The following is a 15,666-nucleotide window of genomic DNA, read 5'->3' on the forward strand; positions in this document are numbered from 1 at the left end:
ACCTAGAGATATGAATTTCACTGCCTTAAACGAGCAAAATCCTACTAATGGGAATGCAGGAGAAAGTGAATGTTATTAGAAAATAGTTGCCACCACGGTAGAGGATGTAATTTTGGGTTTTGGTGGAGTGTTAAACTTTTGCTCCTACTATTTTTCATGTTTTACTGAAAAATAATTGCTGAATCTCTCAGAAGGCAAAAGCTTTTTATTTGGTCATCTAAACTTTACCCCTTAAAATTTGAAGACAATAAAAAATTTTAACAACTTTATCAACCGCCCGGATGAAGAAATGGAATGCACCATCCCCAAATTTGTGGTTAATACCAAATTTGGGGGAGCTGTTATTACACTAGAGGACAGGAGCACCATTCAGAGGGGACTTTGACATGTTTGAGAAATGGGCTAAAAAACCCTCATAAAGTTTGCCTAAGACAGATAAAACGTCCTGCCCCTGGGAGGGTTTAAATTCCTGCAACAGAAAAGGCTGGGTGCCAATTGAAGTTGGCAGTTCTGCAAGGAGGAAGAAAAAAAAAAGACAAAAGAAAGAAAAAAGGAAAAACCTTGGTGCCCTGGAGGGCAAGTTGGATGGGTCAGTGGTGAGAGCTTGCAACAACTGAAGTCAACTTGATACTGGGCGAAATCAGGAGGAGCATAGCCAGAAGGATAGAGAAGTGATTTAGCCTTTTATTAAGCACTTGTGAAGCCACACCAGGAGCAGCGCAGCCATTTTGGGGCTCCCCAGCACAAAAAAAGATACTGACAAACTGGCACAAGTGCCATAAACTGGAGGAAGACCAGTAAGACCGCTATGGAGCTGCAGCATATGGCATTCAAGGAACGGGTGAGGGATGCGTTACAATTGCAGGTACCGGTTCAACTATCTAAAGGGGGATACAGGCATGAACACGGCAGATGCTTCTCAGAGACGCACAGCAAAAGGAAAGGGTTATAATCAAAGATTACAGAAAGAGGAAGAAGAAAGAAATTTCACAGTGACTCGGCATTGGGGCAGGTTGTCACAGCGACTGTGGATCTCGTCTCTTCAGAGATTTTCAAATTGGACCGAAGGAGGCCCAGAGCAACCTGATCCAACTTTCAAGGCAGCCCTGCTTCAAGCAGGACATTGGACCAGATGACCTCAAGAGGACCCTCACCATCGAAATTTTTCCATGATTGTATGATACTGCAGTTCATGTATGGAGTGCCAATGCTAAGAAATACACTAAGGACTTATAGCAGACAAACGCATTAAGAGCTGTGCAAGGTTAGAAAATACTAACTTATGAAGGACTTGAGTTGAAATTTGGTTTTGTCCTGAACCGGAACAATCTAATTCTTAATTCTGAAAAGATGTTACTCTCAGCCTTTCAGAAGCTTTCGCTTTAATCATGAGATACAGTCTTATACACAAAACTGAAATAATAATAATTAAAAAAATCACTATACAAATGGTACATAAACTTGTTTCAGCAGAGGGTTTTTCTGATCTTTGAACAGAAGTTTAAGTGAAATTGCCTTGATTTTTACCTTTAAAAACTGCTTAATCTATTAGTTTGAATTACATTCTTCCAGATCCTGCATTATATATCTCTGGGAAACACTAAACAGAAGAAGGGTTCCACATTGGAAGGAGTTTTTAATTCATGCAACTAGAGAATTTGGGCTGAGGAGACCAAGGACGCTTAAAAAGTGCATCTATCGTCATAAATCATGGCTGATAGGAACTTCTGAAAATCACTCCTCAAAACAATTTCTTTTACTTTGATTCTACTAACAGTAAAAGGATTTTTTTCCTTGCAATTATGAATCTGCAGTAATGGCACTTTACTCTTCAGACAATTTTATGAGGTTATTTGAGAATACAATTGAAATAAGCAAATTTAATTCATCTGGTGCACTGTGTGCCCTCTTAATCATGGATCTGATTGTGCATCTAATAAGATCAGTGGAATCTTTTACATTGATTTTGTGGTTAAGAAAACTGGGACTATTGTACATTAAAGTGAAGTAAGTCTTTCAATTAATTTCATTCCAAGCTGTTTATGAATATTTAGGAAGACCACAGGTACAAAGTTTTTAACAAGGTTGAATGGTATTTGTCTGTAAAATAGGTGAAAGGTTTGATGTTAAAGACATTTCCAATAGAGAAAATAATATTTACTAAAACCATACACCACAAAATACAGGACGCAGGTGTCATCTCTTTATTCCAAAGTTGAAATATTATGTTTATATTAACAGTGTCTGACAAAATAAACATTCGTTTTTCTTCTTATTCAAGAAATACTATAAATGAGTAAATCAGTGATGACATAATTCAATATACTTTTAATTATTGGTTTTTTGCATATATTTTCCAAGGCAAGCACTGCAAAGTGTCCATTGTTCTTACCTCTGCAAAAAGAGTATCTAGAGAAACGTGCCTTGCAAAGTAAGGGCCTTCGTAAAAACAGCGTCCAGGTAGCCCAGAATGAATGTAACCTCTAACTAATACGCTATACTTAATATTCATGCCCTCCTTCACAGCTGTGTTGATAACAGAATAAGGTTGGTCTGTTGCCAAAACTCATCAACAATTTGAATATGGTATTTCAGCAATTTCAGGCAAAAGAGAGAAACTTTACTTACCACTGAAAACTAACTTTAAACCTGATTTTAAAACTAAATAAGTCAGTTAAATGACAAGCTTAAATGACAAGCTTAATTGAGGCCCAATAAAATTGGCTGAAATACACTGTTATTTTGTATACTTTTTTATATTTAGATTAAAACATTAAATGCCCTTGTAGTGCAGTTCTGCTCTTTAAGCTACTTCATAAACACAACTTAATAAACTCAACTTCTCTTCACCATTAACCAGGTTTGTATTAAATTTACCTTGTACCAGCCCCAACTTCAGAAGGAAACCTGCATAGACATACTGCTTACAAGGATGCCATTAAAACAGAAGTCTGGTGAAACAGAGTTATTTAGGTATGTACATGCTTGCCTATAGAGCCCTCAGCTGAATGTATGCTTCCAGGCTGTTTATACTGAAGCTCCATGAATGAAAAAGTCCAATTATGATTTTTTTTTTTTTGAAAAAAACTGATCCATAAAAACAGGCTTTAACATTTCTCCTTCATGCAGATTGTTTTGCAGTTTGCTATTTCTGATTTTTTTTTCTTTCTTCCTATTTCCTGGTTTTCAATGTTATTTCTTTTTTTAAGTATCTGAATCTGTACCAGCATAGTTTTCATATTCCAGAACAATACAACTGTTAAGACTCAACTGCTGAGAAAATATTGGCTGAAAAAATTAAGTAATAGCTGTTCTTGATTTCTTATCTTACTCTCCCAGTTGTCTCTTTACTTTTAAAACATCTGTTTCATTTGTCCAGTTTGTTACTAGCTATTTTTATGTCCAGTTTCTTAGCTGCCAGCACATTGTGCTGATGCATATATACAGCAAGAATATATTTTCTTTTGGCGGTGGGGAGGGGGAATCCATGTCCACAAGCATTCCTTAAATTAATGTAAACATTTATGTCACTGTTATATTAAGTCAATTACAGGAATTGACAAATTCCAATATAATTTCATACTGCACAGAGAAAAAGTGTGTTACATTTTTTGCCAAACAGCTATTTTACTTTCCTTTATTAGGCACTAGGATCTTCCCCATCCAATCTTGTTTGTATTGAGGCTTATTGAGTATTTTTCATGGCTCAATTCAAAACTGTGAAGACAATCTCAAAATGGATTAATCATATTTCTAAAATACTGACATTTGTACAATACAAGCATGGCTGTTTGTGCACACAATGTAAATGTATCCGTATATTCATAGACAATGGATTTTGCTTGTTCCTTTCTCACTACTTTTCTTTTGACGGCAAGCCAAAAAAATGCAAGTTTTTACTCAAATCAGTCATGGGTATTATAATCAATGGTAAAAATATCGATTTTGGTTTTTAGCTGCAATATTCATATGAAACACATTTGCAAAACTAACCTGTGATCTAAAATGCAAAATAAATCAGCCAAGTCTGACAAGACAATCAGACACTGCATCCTGAATTACTCTATCTGAATTTGAATTACAGTATGGCCAGCCCATTTAGGCCGTTAATACCAAAGATGCTGATTTCTTAATAGTGCCATAAAACACAACACACGTACAAAAAAGCACATTAATTGAAGCTCGGTTACAGAACTGTGCTAATACTAATAACACTGCCTGCCACATTTTTGCCATTTCATCCCACAAGGGTGGGAACTAAACCAACCGAGTACCCCAAATTTTATATGGTTAATCTGAAATTGAAGGCAAGCATCCCTTGCACTAATTAAAATGGGGGGGAGAGGAGGGAGGAAAATATCCTGATGATCTGATTCTACAATCCCACTTGTTCTCCCAGAGGAAGAGAGCAGCATCTAGGAACTCTGCAGTGTTTTTTACCTCCCCCCAGATTCAGAGAGTGCCCTATGCCACAACAACTGCCTAAATTGCTATGAATTCCTAGAAGAAACACTTCTCTCATAAAAACAACCCATACAATTTAATGAAAAAATTGAAATTCATTATCTGAAAGGAGTCGAGGCTCTGCAAGGCAACACCAGGCTCCTGATTTTTTCCCCTGTACTTCTCCCGAGGGGAGAAGGCACGAACACTTCCAGTGAAAGCCCACGAGACTGACGCCGGGCTTCCTCTAGGGCTGGGAATAGGAAACAGGAGTTATCTGCACGCTCTCCAAATACAGCCATCTTTTTAGGTGTACCGAGTAACGGAGGCCCAGTAAGGCTCCAATTATAATTCTGACTGAATTCTTCGTATCGTAGCAGGCTGAAAGCATGCACTCTTGAAAGAGAAAAGAAAAGTGGTTCCTTTACAACACCACCCAAAGACATGGCATAGGTGTGTTTACTGCGGCAATTTGGGGTGACAGAATTTGGGGTGCCTCACCTCACCGTTTCTTGGGTTTGAGAAGGTTAAATTTAATTAGAAACTGTTCTCTAGAGAAACACAGGCCACAACATAGCAACTTTTTCTCCTCTTTAAATTCTTAAACTTCTTAAAATTACCTGTACTTTATAGTCACGATTTTAAAATTCTACATTTATAATATGGAACAAAATACGAAAGAAACTATGCTTACAGAAACCTCATGTTGCCAGTCTTTGCAGTGGTCTTTAATTAATCAAGGAAATGATACCCCTGAGACTTGATCAACCTCCAATTTATTTAAAGCATAAATATTAAGTGCATTAAAAGCTTTCATTGTCTCAGCAGAAAATCACTGCCATTAAACAGATATTACACATTTGTAGCTTGCCCTCACCATCATTTTTCCTAAGGAATACAAGAAATAAGAGGACTTATCTGCGTAAACACAAACTGATAAAATATTTTTCTTAAGAAAACTGATGTTTCATTCCATTTAAAGTCTGTACTTCTTGATATATGATAAATATTATGCTTATTATAATTTCAGATTTTATTTGCATAGCTGTTGTACTGCTAGTTTAGACAGATTAACAATCATATATATACATATACATGGAAAATACCATGGTACCAAACAGAAGTGTTGTTTGATGATGAACTCTCCAAATGTACTACTGTGAACAGCCCATCTTAGATTCTTTACATTTTATAAAGCTGCATAATTTGAAATATTTGGGGCACCTGCTGTTGGGAAATATTGCCGGTTTTCGATTTTATACAAACAGCATAGTCTGCCATCTGTGCTGAAGTCCTGGGGTTTACAAAGCGTGAAAAAAGCCTGCTGTCCTAGGCCCTAACTTTTCTGCTGCTATAGAAAAAACAGAAATTTTAAAAAATAAAAAAGGGCAAAATGCTTAAAATCGAATGACCTGGATAATGATGCAGAAGCAGCGAAGGCACTGTCTTGTTTCTGCACAGTTGGTTCCTCCAATTTAAATATAAAAGCTCTCTGAAAAGTTAATTAACACCTCACAAAGGTGTTCTTGCATTGCCAAATGAGCAATGCCTGACTCTCTTGATCAACGGGAATTTTTAAGGAAATATAGTTGAGGAAGTGGGAAAGGGAAAGTCTCTTTCTTTGATCTGCTGAGAAAATTCATCCTGGAAAGTCTTGGTTCATTCATGTTCTATTTGGTGGGCCATAAAGCTTTGGATTGGGTTGGGCCAAACACAGACCAAGGCTCATCTATGCTGTGAGGGGGAGAAAGTAGCGGAAATAGCGGCCTACTGTAACAACCAGCGCTGATGAAAGATGCCACTGCAAGAGTGGTTTGACATTTATCGGCACATACAGCAATATACTAATACCTGCTATAAATTGAAAGAAGCATGCATTACTTAATGAACTTACCAGCCTGCGGATCTCTCTCTCACATTCCCGCTTTATTCTATTAATCTCATCCTGATGGGACTGATAAGCCGTGCGCAGGTCAGCAGCTTTCATTTTATCTGCCTGCATAATGTTGTTCAAAGCTTCTTCAAGCTGCTTTTTGCCAGATTTCAGCTCCAAGATCTCCTGTTGCAACTTCATCCGTTCACCGTCGAAGGCCTTGCGAGCCTCCTCCTTTGCTTCACTCAGCAGTGCCGTCTTCACTTTGTCAGCCGCCCCGTCCCGCAGGACATTGACTGTTGACTGCAAACGCTGAATTTCACCATCTTTGATTTTCACCATTCTCGCCACCTCCTGCTCGTGCTGCCGGATCAGTAGCTCTCTGACACTCTGAAGTTCCTTCATTTTCTCCTCGTGGAGCTTGGCTTTCAGTTCAGAAACATAGGCAGTGTGCTTATGCTGCTCCTGCTCCCTTTCTTGCTTAACCTCTTGGATTTTCTCTCTCAATTTACCCACCTGGAACATCAATATAAAATTTGATTAACAAGTGCTACCACACTTTTAAAAGTCTTCAAGGGAGCTTTTCCTAAAACATTATTATCCTGAATATTCAAAAGCCAAGACTGCATACCTGACGCTTCTCTCTCCAGTACACAACTGGAGAACCAGGGCCAGGAAAAGGCCACGTGTGTGTGCAGGAATCTGCTACAGAGATGTGCTATTGGCGACAAGTTCTCAGTAATAAAATAAAACCGCGCAGCATCCAATCTAGTTCTCTCCTTATCTCCTCCACCAACCTCCCCAGAGTACTCTCATCCCTAACCCCTCTACTGTGCCCTACAAGCAGATAGAAAACAAATCAGAGAGAAGAGTTTCTGTTTATGCTGGGAAGGAAACGCTAGAAAACTTTCTAGCATTTGAAGGACCATACTTCACGGATGCTCGTAGTGACTTAGATCTTCACATACGCTCAATTAAGTCATTCCCACAACATCCTTCTGTAGCTAAGCAGCACTATCACTGTTTTACAGATGGGATGCTCAGACAGGCATAGATTGATTTACCTAACTTATAAACATACTGTCTTTAGGATTTGAGTCCCAAATTCCTATACCCGAATCCACTACTTGACCTAAGATACTTCCTGCTAATCAGATGAGAAAGGATCTTGCCTTGAAGGAACAGAGAGAAGAGATCCTATCAACAAAGGGGCGTTCTTATCGGTAGGAACATGGGGAATAAAAACTAAATTAAAATGGCAGGGGGGAGAGAAAAAAAGACATTGATTTTTGATTTCTTAATTTCTTAGCTACTTTAATGGGAAAGTCCTTATTAGATAAGCCAAAAGAATTGGCCTTCTGAAAAATCAAGTCTACTCAAGGGGCCTCAGGCAGGACACCCCAAAACTGAGGCTATTCATAATCCCCAGACACTTCAGAAAATATAGGCCAGTGACTCTAAGGGTTGTGGGGAGAATAGGGGAAAGGTCTTATAGCCTATTATAGTAATACCCACTGTGATGAAACCTCATTATAAAATGATGCTCAGCAGGCTGCATGGAAAGCAATGCTTTTTCCAAGTGGGATTAGATATTAATTTAGAAAAAAGATAAAAAAAGAAAAAAATAAGGAGAAAGGCTTGCTTCTCTATTATAGTATACCAGAAAGGCTATAATGTATTTCATCAGTAACATCTTTCTGCTGTCCCTGTCACAGTGACTGCCAAAATATGAGCTCTATACACGTACTTCTCATCTAAAGTTCATCATGTGTAGTGTCAGGTTACTGACACTTTCTGCTGTCAGTCACTTTCTGCTGTCTTTCTGCTGTCCCTGTCACAGTGACTGCCAAAATATGAGCTCTATACACGTACTTCTCATCTAAAGCAAAGTCAGAGGCAGAGATTTCACAGACTTGTGTTTTAACCTTGAGTGACAATACAATCATACATACCAAACAGTGCTTCATGGCCAAAGGAGGCTACCAAGCAGCAGGATGTTAGTCACTGTCACGATATTCCTAGACTGCTTACATCTATGCTATACAAAGCTGGGACCTGTAGTCATACAATGCATTTAATTTATGCTAAACTAAGCCAGAATTGCAACTTGCCTCAGATTAGTTCAGAAAGGATGGGAGATCTCTATTAATATTCAGACTGTCATTTACTATGAAGGTATAATTAAAACAAATTATTTTTTGCATGGTTCTCGATTCTACAGTCCAAACAAAAGCAAAGGGTTAATTAAAAGCAATAACACTAGTTCAGGCAAGGCCCAGAAACCTTCATTATTTTGTTTATTGAAAGCAGGTTGGATCCAAACAGGTACTTTTGTGGGTTCGCTTTAGGAAAAATGGGACATCTTAACTCAAAAGCCTCAGATATAACTCATCCAATGAATCCAAGATTACTACTTAATTTAAGAGTGACTATAAAATGAGACTGACATGTTACTTATCGAACCCACAGCACTGACAGCAGGATTTCCAGAGTCTGAACTTCACCTGAAGTCTTCAGACAGCAGGGACAGCAAACTTTCCCTGTGCAGATGTTATGATCCTGTTTAACCAACTCAAATTTATCCTAGATTTAAACAAAATAAAATAAAAACAAAAAGGAAACAGGCTGAAGCAGGAGAGGGAGGGAAGGTATCTACATTTTCATGAAAGTAATCTTCTAGATACACTGTGGACTAAACACCAGCTGAGACAGCACTATAATTACAGCTGTGGAAAAAGTAACAGCTCTGAATCAGAAACCATCAGAAGCAGATTTTACTGCACAGATACTGTTACTCTACTCCAGGATGATTCAGATAACATATCTTTATGAAGGAAGATAGATCTTTTTCTTTTTTTTTTTTTTTTCCCCCGAGTCTGGCTATTGGAAATTATCTGCAGGAGAGATCCATGTGTTATTTCTTCTGGGGGGATGACATTTAGTTCCAAGCCTGTAGTGGATAGCACTGATTTTCAGTGTTTGGATTAGGGTACCCAATTCCATAGGAAAGTCTAAGACTCTCCCATCCCTCCCCATAGCATGGGGGTTGGACTAGATGATCTTTAAAGGTCCCTTCCAACCCAAACCATTCTATGATTCTACGACAAAGCTAAACCACTTATCCACCTATTTACTATTCCAAGTGGATGAGTTTATAGATAAATTTGCAAACGAACCACTTAAATCTATCAGTTATTTCCTTACTGGTGAGCAAAGAAAATTGAACTGAAACTGAGAAATGAAACCCAGTAAAGACAACACAGGAAAACAAACTGTATAATGGCATATGCAGGTGTGCTGGTTTTAACTGGGATCGTTAATTTTCTTCACAGTAGCTAGTATGGGGCTGTTTTGGATTTGTGCTGAAAACTGTTGATAACACAGGGATGTTTTCATTACTGCTGAGCAGGGCTTACACAGAGTCAAGGCCTTTTCTGCTCCTCACCCCACCCCACCAGTGAGCAGGCTGGGGGTGCACAAGAGGCTGGGAGGGGGGACAGCTGGGACAGCTGACCCCAGCTGACCAAAGGGATGTTCCATACCATATGACGTCATGCTCAGCATACAAAGCTGGGGGAAGAAGAAGGAAGGGGGGGACGTTTGGGGTTATGGCGTTTTGTCTTCCCAAGTAAGCATTATGTGTGATGGAGCCCTGCTTTCCTGGAAATGGCTGAACACCTGCCTGCCGATGGGAATGAGTGAATGAATTTCTTGTTTTGCTTTGCTTGCGTGCACGGCTTTTGCCTTACCTATTAAAATGTCTTTATCTCAACCCATGAGTCTTCTCACTTTTGCTTTTCCGATTCTCTCCCCCATCCCACCCAAGGGGGAGTGAGTGAGCGTCTGGGTGGGGCTTAGTTGCCAGCCACCACAACAACAAGCAAGGTTAACATACCTCCAGAACTACAGTAATTTAAAATTAGTCATACTGTACATAAAGCATGCAATTGAAAGGCAGTTTTCAATACAACACATTAATGAATGTGACTTCCTGAAAGGATTTTTAATATACGAGAAATGGATTCTGAAATCTGAGGATTCTGGATTTTGAGGAGTACTGAGTTACACAAAATGGCACACTTGCTGAATTTTTGTCATCTTTCACTGAATTAAGGGAAGGTAACATCTATATGCATTGCTGCTGTCTGTGACAACACATATTAAACCACACAGAATAACTGAATATTACCATATATCATCTAGTCATTTTACCTACAGAGTTTCACCAAGAGCAATGTAAATGAGAAGAACAAGAATCCTTCTAAAAGCCCTGGATTTTTGCACTGCATCTTAAATGCCTATCACTCCTCATGACCCAGTAAAAAAGATACATCCTAATTCTCAAGGTCTTTAAAAAGTCTTTTCTTGTTATTGCTTCTTGTCAGACAAGATGGAAAATTAGATCTGTCTGTTAGGTCTTCCCTGAAAGCCATAAGCTGTCCTTCCTGCATTCCCTCCATCCCTTTATCCCGCACACTATGCAGATCTGTACACGTCTGGCTTCCAGAGCAACTGGCTGAATGAAAATAGTAGTGTGGCATTTTCCCATATGCCTAAGACTCAGTTTCAAAATGAACTTAAACTTTAAATTAATTTGTCTTTTTTTAATTTCCAGCACACCTTTTTTTTTTTTTTTTTTTAAATGAAGAAAGCTGTTCTGTTCATAGGCAGAACATGAAGCATAACCAAGAAATGAAGCCAATAGGGAAACAAAGCCAGGCAGGATATCAGGGCACCAATAAAACAGGTATTTTCTGCCTTTCTAAATTAAATCTTTAATAATTGGTGCACATTGAGACAACATTATTGCCAAAGCAGAAGCTAGCTTCTTGGAAAAATAATGCCAAACGTCATTGCTTCTTCCCTTTCTTATATCTGAACAGTGCCTGAAAGAAGGATTTTCTTTAAAACAATACGATTATCGATTATATTATCATAGAATATTTGCATCTGGTGTTGCTTTCTTTGATAAGGTACTTTGCGCACTTGAGACAGAAATTTAATAGTTCAGTTTTATGAACTGGAGTCAATGACATAATTTTAAAATTGTGCATTTCCTAAAAGGCAGTAACCTATTAACTCACATATGTTTCCAAGTGCTACTGAACCACCACCCCAATAAAAATGTTATGATAAGAACTTACTAAGGACTACCTCATTTTTTTTTCTCTTGGATTTAAAAGCAGATATTTTTTATTTGTGGCACAATAGTCAATCATTTGGGGGCAGGAGGGATACTCTCCACACAGCTTTTTGCCAGGAACTCAGGTTACGGTAGGCAACTTATTGCCAACTGTGAAAAAGGCAGGTTACTAGGGGTGAGGCCAACAAACAAAGATGCTACTGTTTATTTTAAAAGTCAAGTGCAATAGCAACTTCCCTTCAACAAGAACAAAAGAAGCCTGTATGCTTTGCTTTTTCTAAAAAATATGTAAACTCTACTCCTATTTAAGCACGCTTATAGTGTGATCTAGTGTCCAGCCAACAGCATCCTTTCTATTAAAATTCCAGCGTGCATTGGATCATGCCATTAAAAATGATTCACTTAGGCAAGACTGCTGTGGACATAAGCAACCAAAGATCATAGAATCATAGAATGGTTTGTTTGGGTTGGAAGGGACCTTAAAGATCATCTAGTTCCAGCGCCCCTGCCGTGGGCAGGGACACCTTCCACTAGACCAGGTTGCTCAAAGCCCCATCTAACCTGGCCTTGAAGACTTCCAGGGATGGGGCATCCACAACTTCTCTAGGCAACCTGTTCCAGTGCCTCACCACCCTCATAGTGAAGAATTTCTTCCTTATATCTAATCTAAATCTACCCTCTTTCAGTTTAAAGCCATTACCCCTTGTCCTACCACTACATGCCCTTGTAAAAAGTCCCTCTCCAGCTTTCCTGTAGGCCCCCTTCAGGTACTGGAAGGCTGCTATAAGGTCTCCCTGGAGCCTTCTTTTCTCCAGGCTGAACAACGCCAACTCTCTCAGCCTGTCTTCATACCAGTCTTCTGATCATCTTCGTGGCCCTCCTCTGGGCTCGCTCCAACAGGTCCATGTCCTTCTTATATTGGGGGCCCCAGAGCCAAACACAGTGCTCCAGGTGGGGTCTCACAAGAGCGGAGTAGAGGGGGAGAATCACTCCCTCAACCTGTTGGTCACGCTTCTTTTGATGCAGCCCAGGACACAGTTGGCTTTGTGGGCTGCAAGCGTGCATTGCTGGGTCATTCTGAGCTTCTCATCAGCCAACACCCCCAAGTCCTCAGGGCTGCTCACAATCTGTCTCTGCCCAGCCTGTATTTGTGCTTGGGATTGCCCTGACCCATGTGCAGGACCTGGCACTTGGCCTTGTTGACCTTCATGAGGTTCGCTCGGGCCCACCTCTCAAGGTCCCTCTGGACGGCATCCCTTCCCTCCAGCGTGTCGACCGCACCACACAGCTTGGTGTCGTCGGCAAACTTGCTGAGGGTACACTCAATCCCACTGTCCATGTCGCCAACAAAGATGTTAAACAGCACTAGTCCCAGTGAGGAATGCCACTCGCCACTATGAAAAAGGCAGCCCTAACACTGGCCCCATTTTCAGCAACATAACAGCCAAATACTGAGGCGGGGTGGGGGGAACATATTTGTAATAGCAACCCAAGATACAAGGCACTTGTCATGATTTGCAGAGTTCAGCCTAGATTTTAGCTTCTCCAATAACTAAGAACAAACTTTTGAAGTTGTTTGTTTGGTTTTGGGTTGGTTTGTTTATGTCAAGTAACGAGTTTCCTTTCCTGACAAAGTTCTCTATTTGCCTACCCTTCTTCAATCCCCCTGGCCCATTCCTCATGGATTCCAAGAAGGAGTTAATTGGACAACATTTCACACTTCCATAATGCTTTGCACAATGCAATTCCAAATTCGAAAGCTCAGTTAAACCACAGGTTACACAGCACAATGAAAACCACATGCTGGGAAGAAAATCTTGTATCTTTCCATAATGACTTTGGAAACTTTACTATTTAAATTACACTAAAGAAATTTACCTTTTAAATATTTGCAAGCTTCAAGGGAAAGAAAAAAAAGGTACATGTTTACTCGTCTTCCATTTAAAAATGTTACAGCATCTACACTAGCTTTTAAAAAATTAATTGAACTGTACTTAGATAACTTGTGCTTGGAGTTAGGGAATATAGTGTCATACAATAGCTGAGGTTGGAAAGACATCATCTAACTGTAAGTAAAAGGACAAGAAATTAAAAAAAAATTGGCAAATTATCTATTATACTGTGCAACTAAATATGGCTTCACTGAATTGCAGCAATATCTACAGCAATATCCTGAAAAACTTCTTCCCTGCAACAGAGTAGAGCAATCTGAATGCCTCATTTTGGAAAATGTGTAGAAAAAACACTTTTTTTAAAAACAGATCTAATTTCCAGTGACATAAAAAGGGACAAAACAACAAAACCAGTAAAAGTAATAAATTCTCTCTTTCTTTATCTTTTTGATATGTCCCTGTATACATAAACCGATCAGTAACTGATGTAGCTTAAGCCTGCTCCAACCACGATCATTTGAAGAATTTCAACAAAATTTAATAGAAGTGTATTTTTCTGGGCCTGATGTTGAATATTCCTGAGCAAAGTGCTCTGAAACATCACTTCTCCAGGATAACACAAGGTTTCATTGTTCCATATTCAGAGCCAACTCAATTTACTTCAAATTAGATAGGGAAACACTGGTATTACCAGGTTGTAATCAGACATACCAAGTCAACTTGCCATATGCTTCTAAATTCCAATTTGGCAGGTAAATCCTGCACAATTCTTCCTTTTCTCCTTCTCTTGTGCTTTTCCAGGCAGGAAAGAAACACTTCCCTTGCGTACAGACCTTCCACCCCACAGTTGGTTAGAAAAGGGAAGTATTGTTGCCTTCCTAGCAATCTTCCTTCACCAGCGCCTGGGCCAAGGTGTTCAACTGCGTATCTGAAGACTAATGAGCTGTTGCTAGGCCACTGGGAAAGCTCTTCATGAAAAGGTATTTTGCATCCACATCAAGCACATTGAATCCGTAGGTGTCACCGCTAGTGAAGCAGCTTTGTTTGCCTGATCTTTTCCTGGTTATAAGCTAAAAAGGGCTGATACTGAAATTGGAAAGGAATCAGCTTTGCAGTCTCCAGTCATAGCAGAAATCCACTGATTTCTAAGGGGGGACTCTCAGTCAACTCTGGTGGGGGGGATGCGTCTAAGAGATTCATCCAGGAGATCTGTAGATCTACTTGGATCAACTTTAATACGTCTACGCTGGTGTGGCATCCAAGGATAAGGAGGAGAAGTGCCAAGCAACCCCGAAAGCTGAGTCTCTGAAAGGCACTCCACACAATGCTACAGCAGGGAGCTGAGTAGAAACAGCAGCAGTAATCACCGTCCCCCCAAACACAAACTCACACTTTGGTCTCCATATCAGAGACTACTCCGTCAGTCTTAGGGCACTGGATGACTTATAACTGCTGGACACCTGAAGCTCCTACTTCAAAGTGACATGGTATAGTGATATATCTTATAGCAGAACCAAGAGAAAATTACTGTGCAACAGGCTAGTGTCAGAACAAAAAGATGAAGATGCTCAACCTGAAAGGTTGATAATTATTTGAATTGATTCTGTGTGTCAAGGGTAAATTCTCCATCAACTGGATGGCAAGACCTCTGTGCTAAAATGAACAAAATTTAAACTATTTCAGGGGAAAAACATGCTAAAAATCTGTACTTTTTAGGATGCAATAACTTTTCTGTGGAGTATTAAACTTGCAAATGTAGATCTTTGAAACTTAAGGAAGCTAGTGAAACACTTCTGGAGAACTTGCAGGCCTGATTTCATCTTTTTATTGGCAGTGACAAGTGGTCACATCAGTTCACAGCCTAGGAAATCTCCTGGCTTCTTTCCCAATTACAGCATCATATTGCATTTTCTGAATGTAGCTTTTATCACTTCCAGTTGTCCACGAATCCAACCTGTTATACCTTGTTTCTGCTTTCAGGCAACCACTTCTCCAAATCTCCTTCTCCTCTAATAAGAACTTAGAAGTGGCAGAAACAGCAGTCAGACATGACTGCACCGTATCAGACGTTGCTTTGATGGAACTTGTACTCACTGCTCAGTTACGTGGTTTAACCCCAGCCAGCAACTAAGCACCACACAGCCGCTCACTCACTCCACCTGCCCTGGTGGGATGGGGGAAGAATTGCAAGGGTAAAAGTGAGAAAGAAACTCGTGGGTTGAGATAAAACCAGTTTAATAATTAAAAAGAAATAATAACAATTTTAAAGAATTGGAAGGGTAAAATTGAGAAAGAAACTCATGGGTTGAGATAAA

General features: G+C 39.6%; 1 protein-coding gene across 1 annotated transcript in view; it reads right to left on the reverse strand.

Annotated features, from left to right (window-relative positions):
• JAKMIP1 (janus kinase and microtubule interacting protein 1) overlaps positions 1-6,832 on the reverse strand; it is a gene marked incomplete at both ends in the record, with an annotated part of 57,561 nt that extends 50,729 nt beyond the window's left edge. The window contains one exon of the mRNA XM_009582271.1: positions 6,338-6,832. Coding sequence (XP_009580566.1) covers positions 6,338-6,832 — 495 coding nt within the window. The remainder of the gene's footprint in view (positions 1-6,337) is intronic.
• Between the last annotated feature and the right edge of the window lie 8,834 nt (positions 6,833-15,666).

Source organism: Fulmarus glacialis, unplaced genomic scaffold (assembly GCF_000690835.1).
Source record: "Fulmarus glacialis isolate BGI_N327 unplaced genomic scaffold, ASM69083v1 scaffold1057, whole genome shotgun sequence".
Classification (NCBI taxonomy): Eukaryota; Metazoa; Chordata; class Aves; order Procellariiformes; family Procellariidae; genus Fulmarus; species Fulmarus glacialis.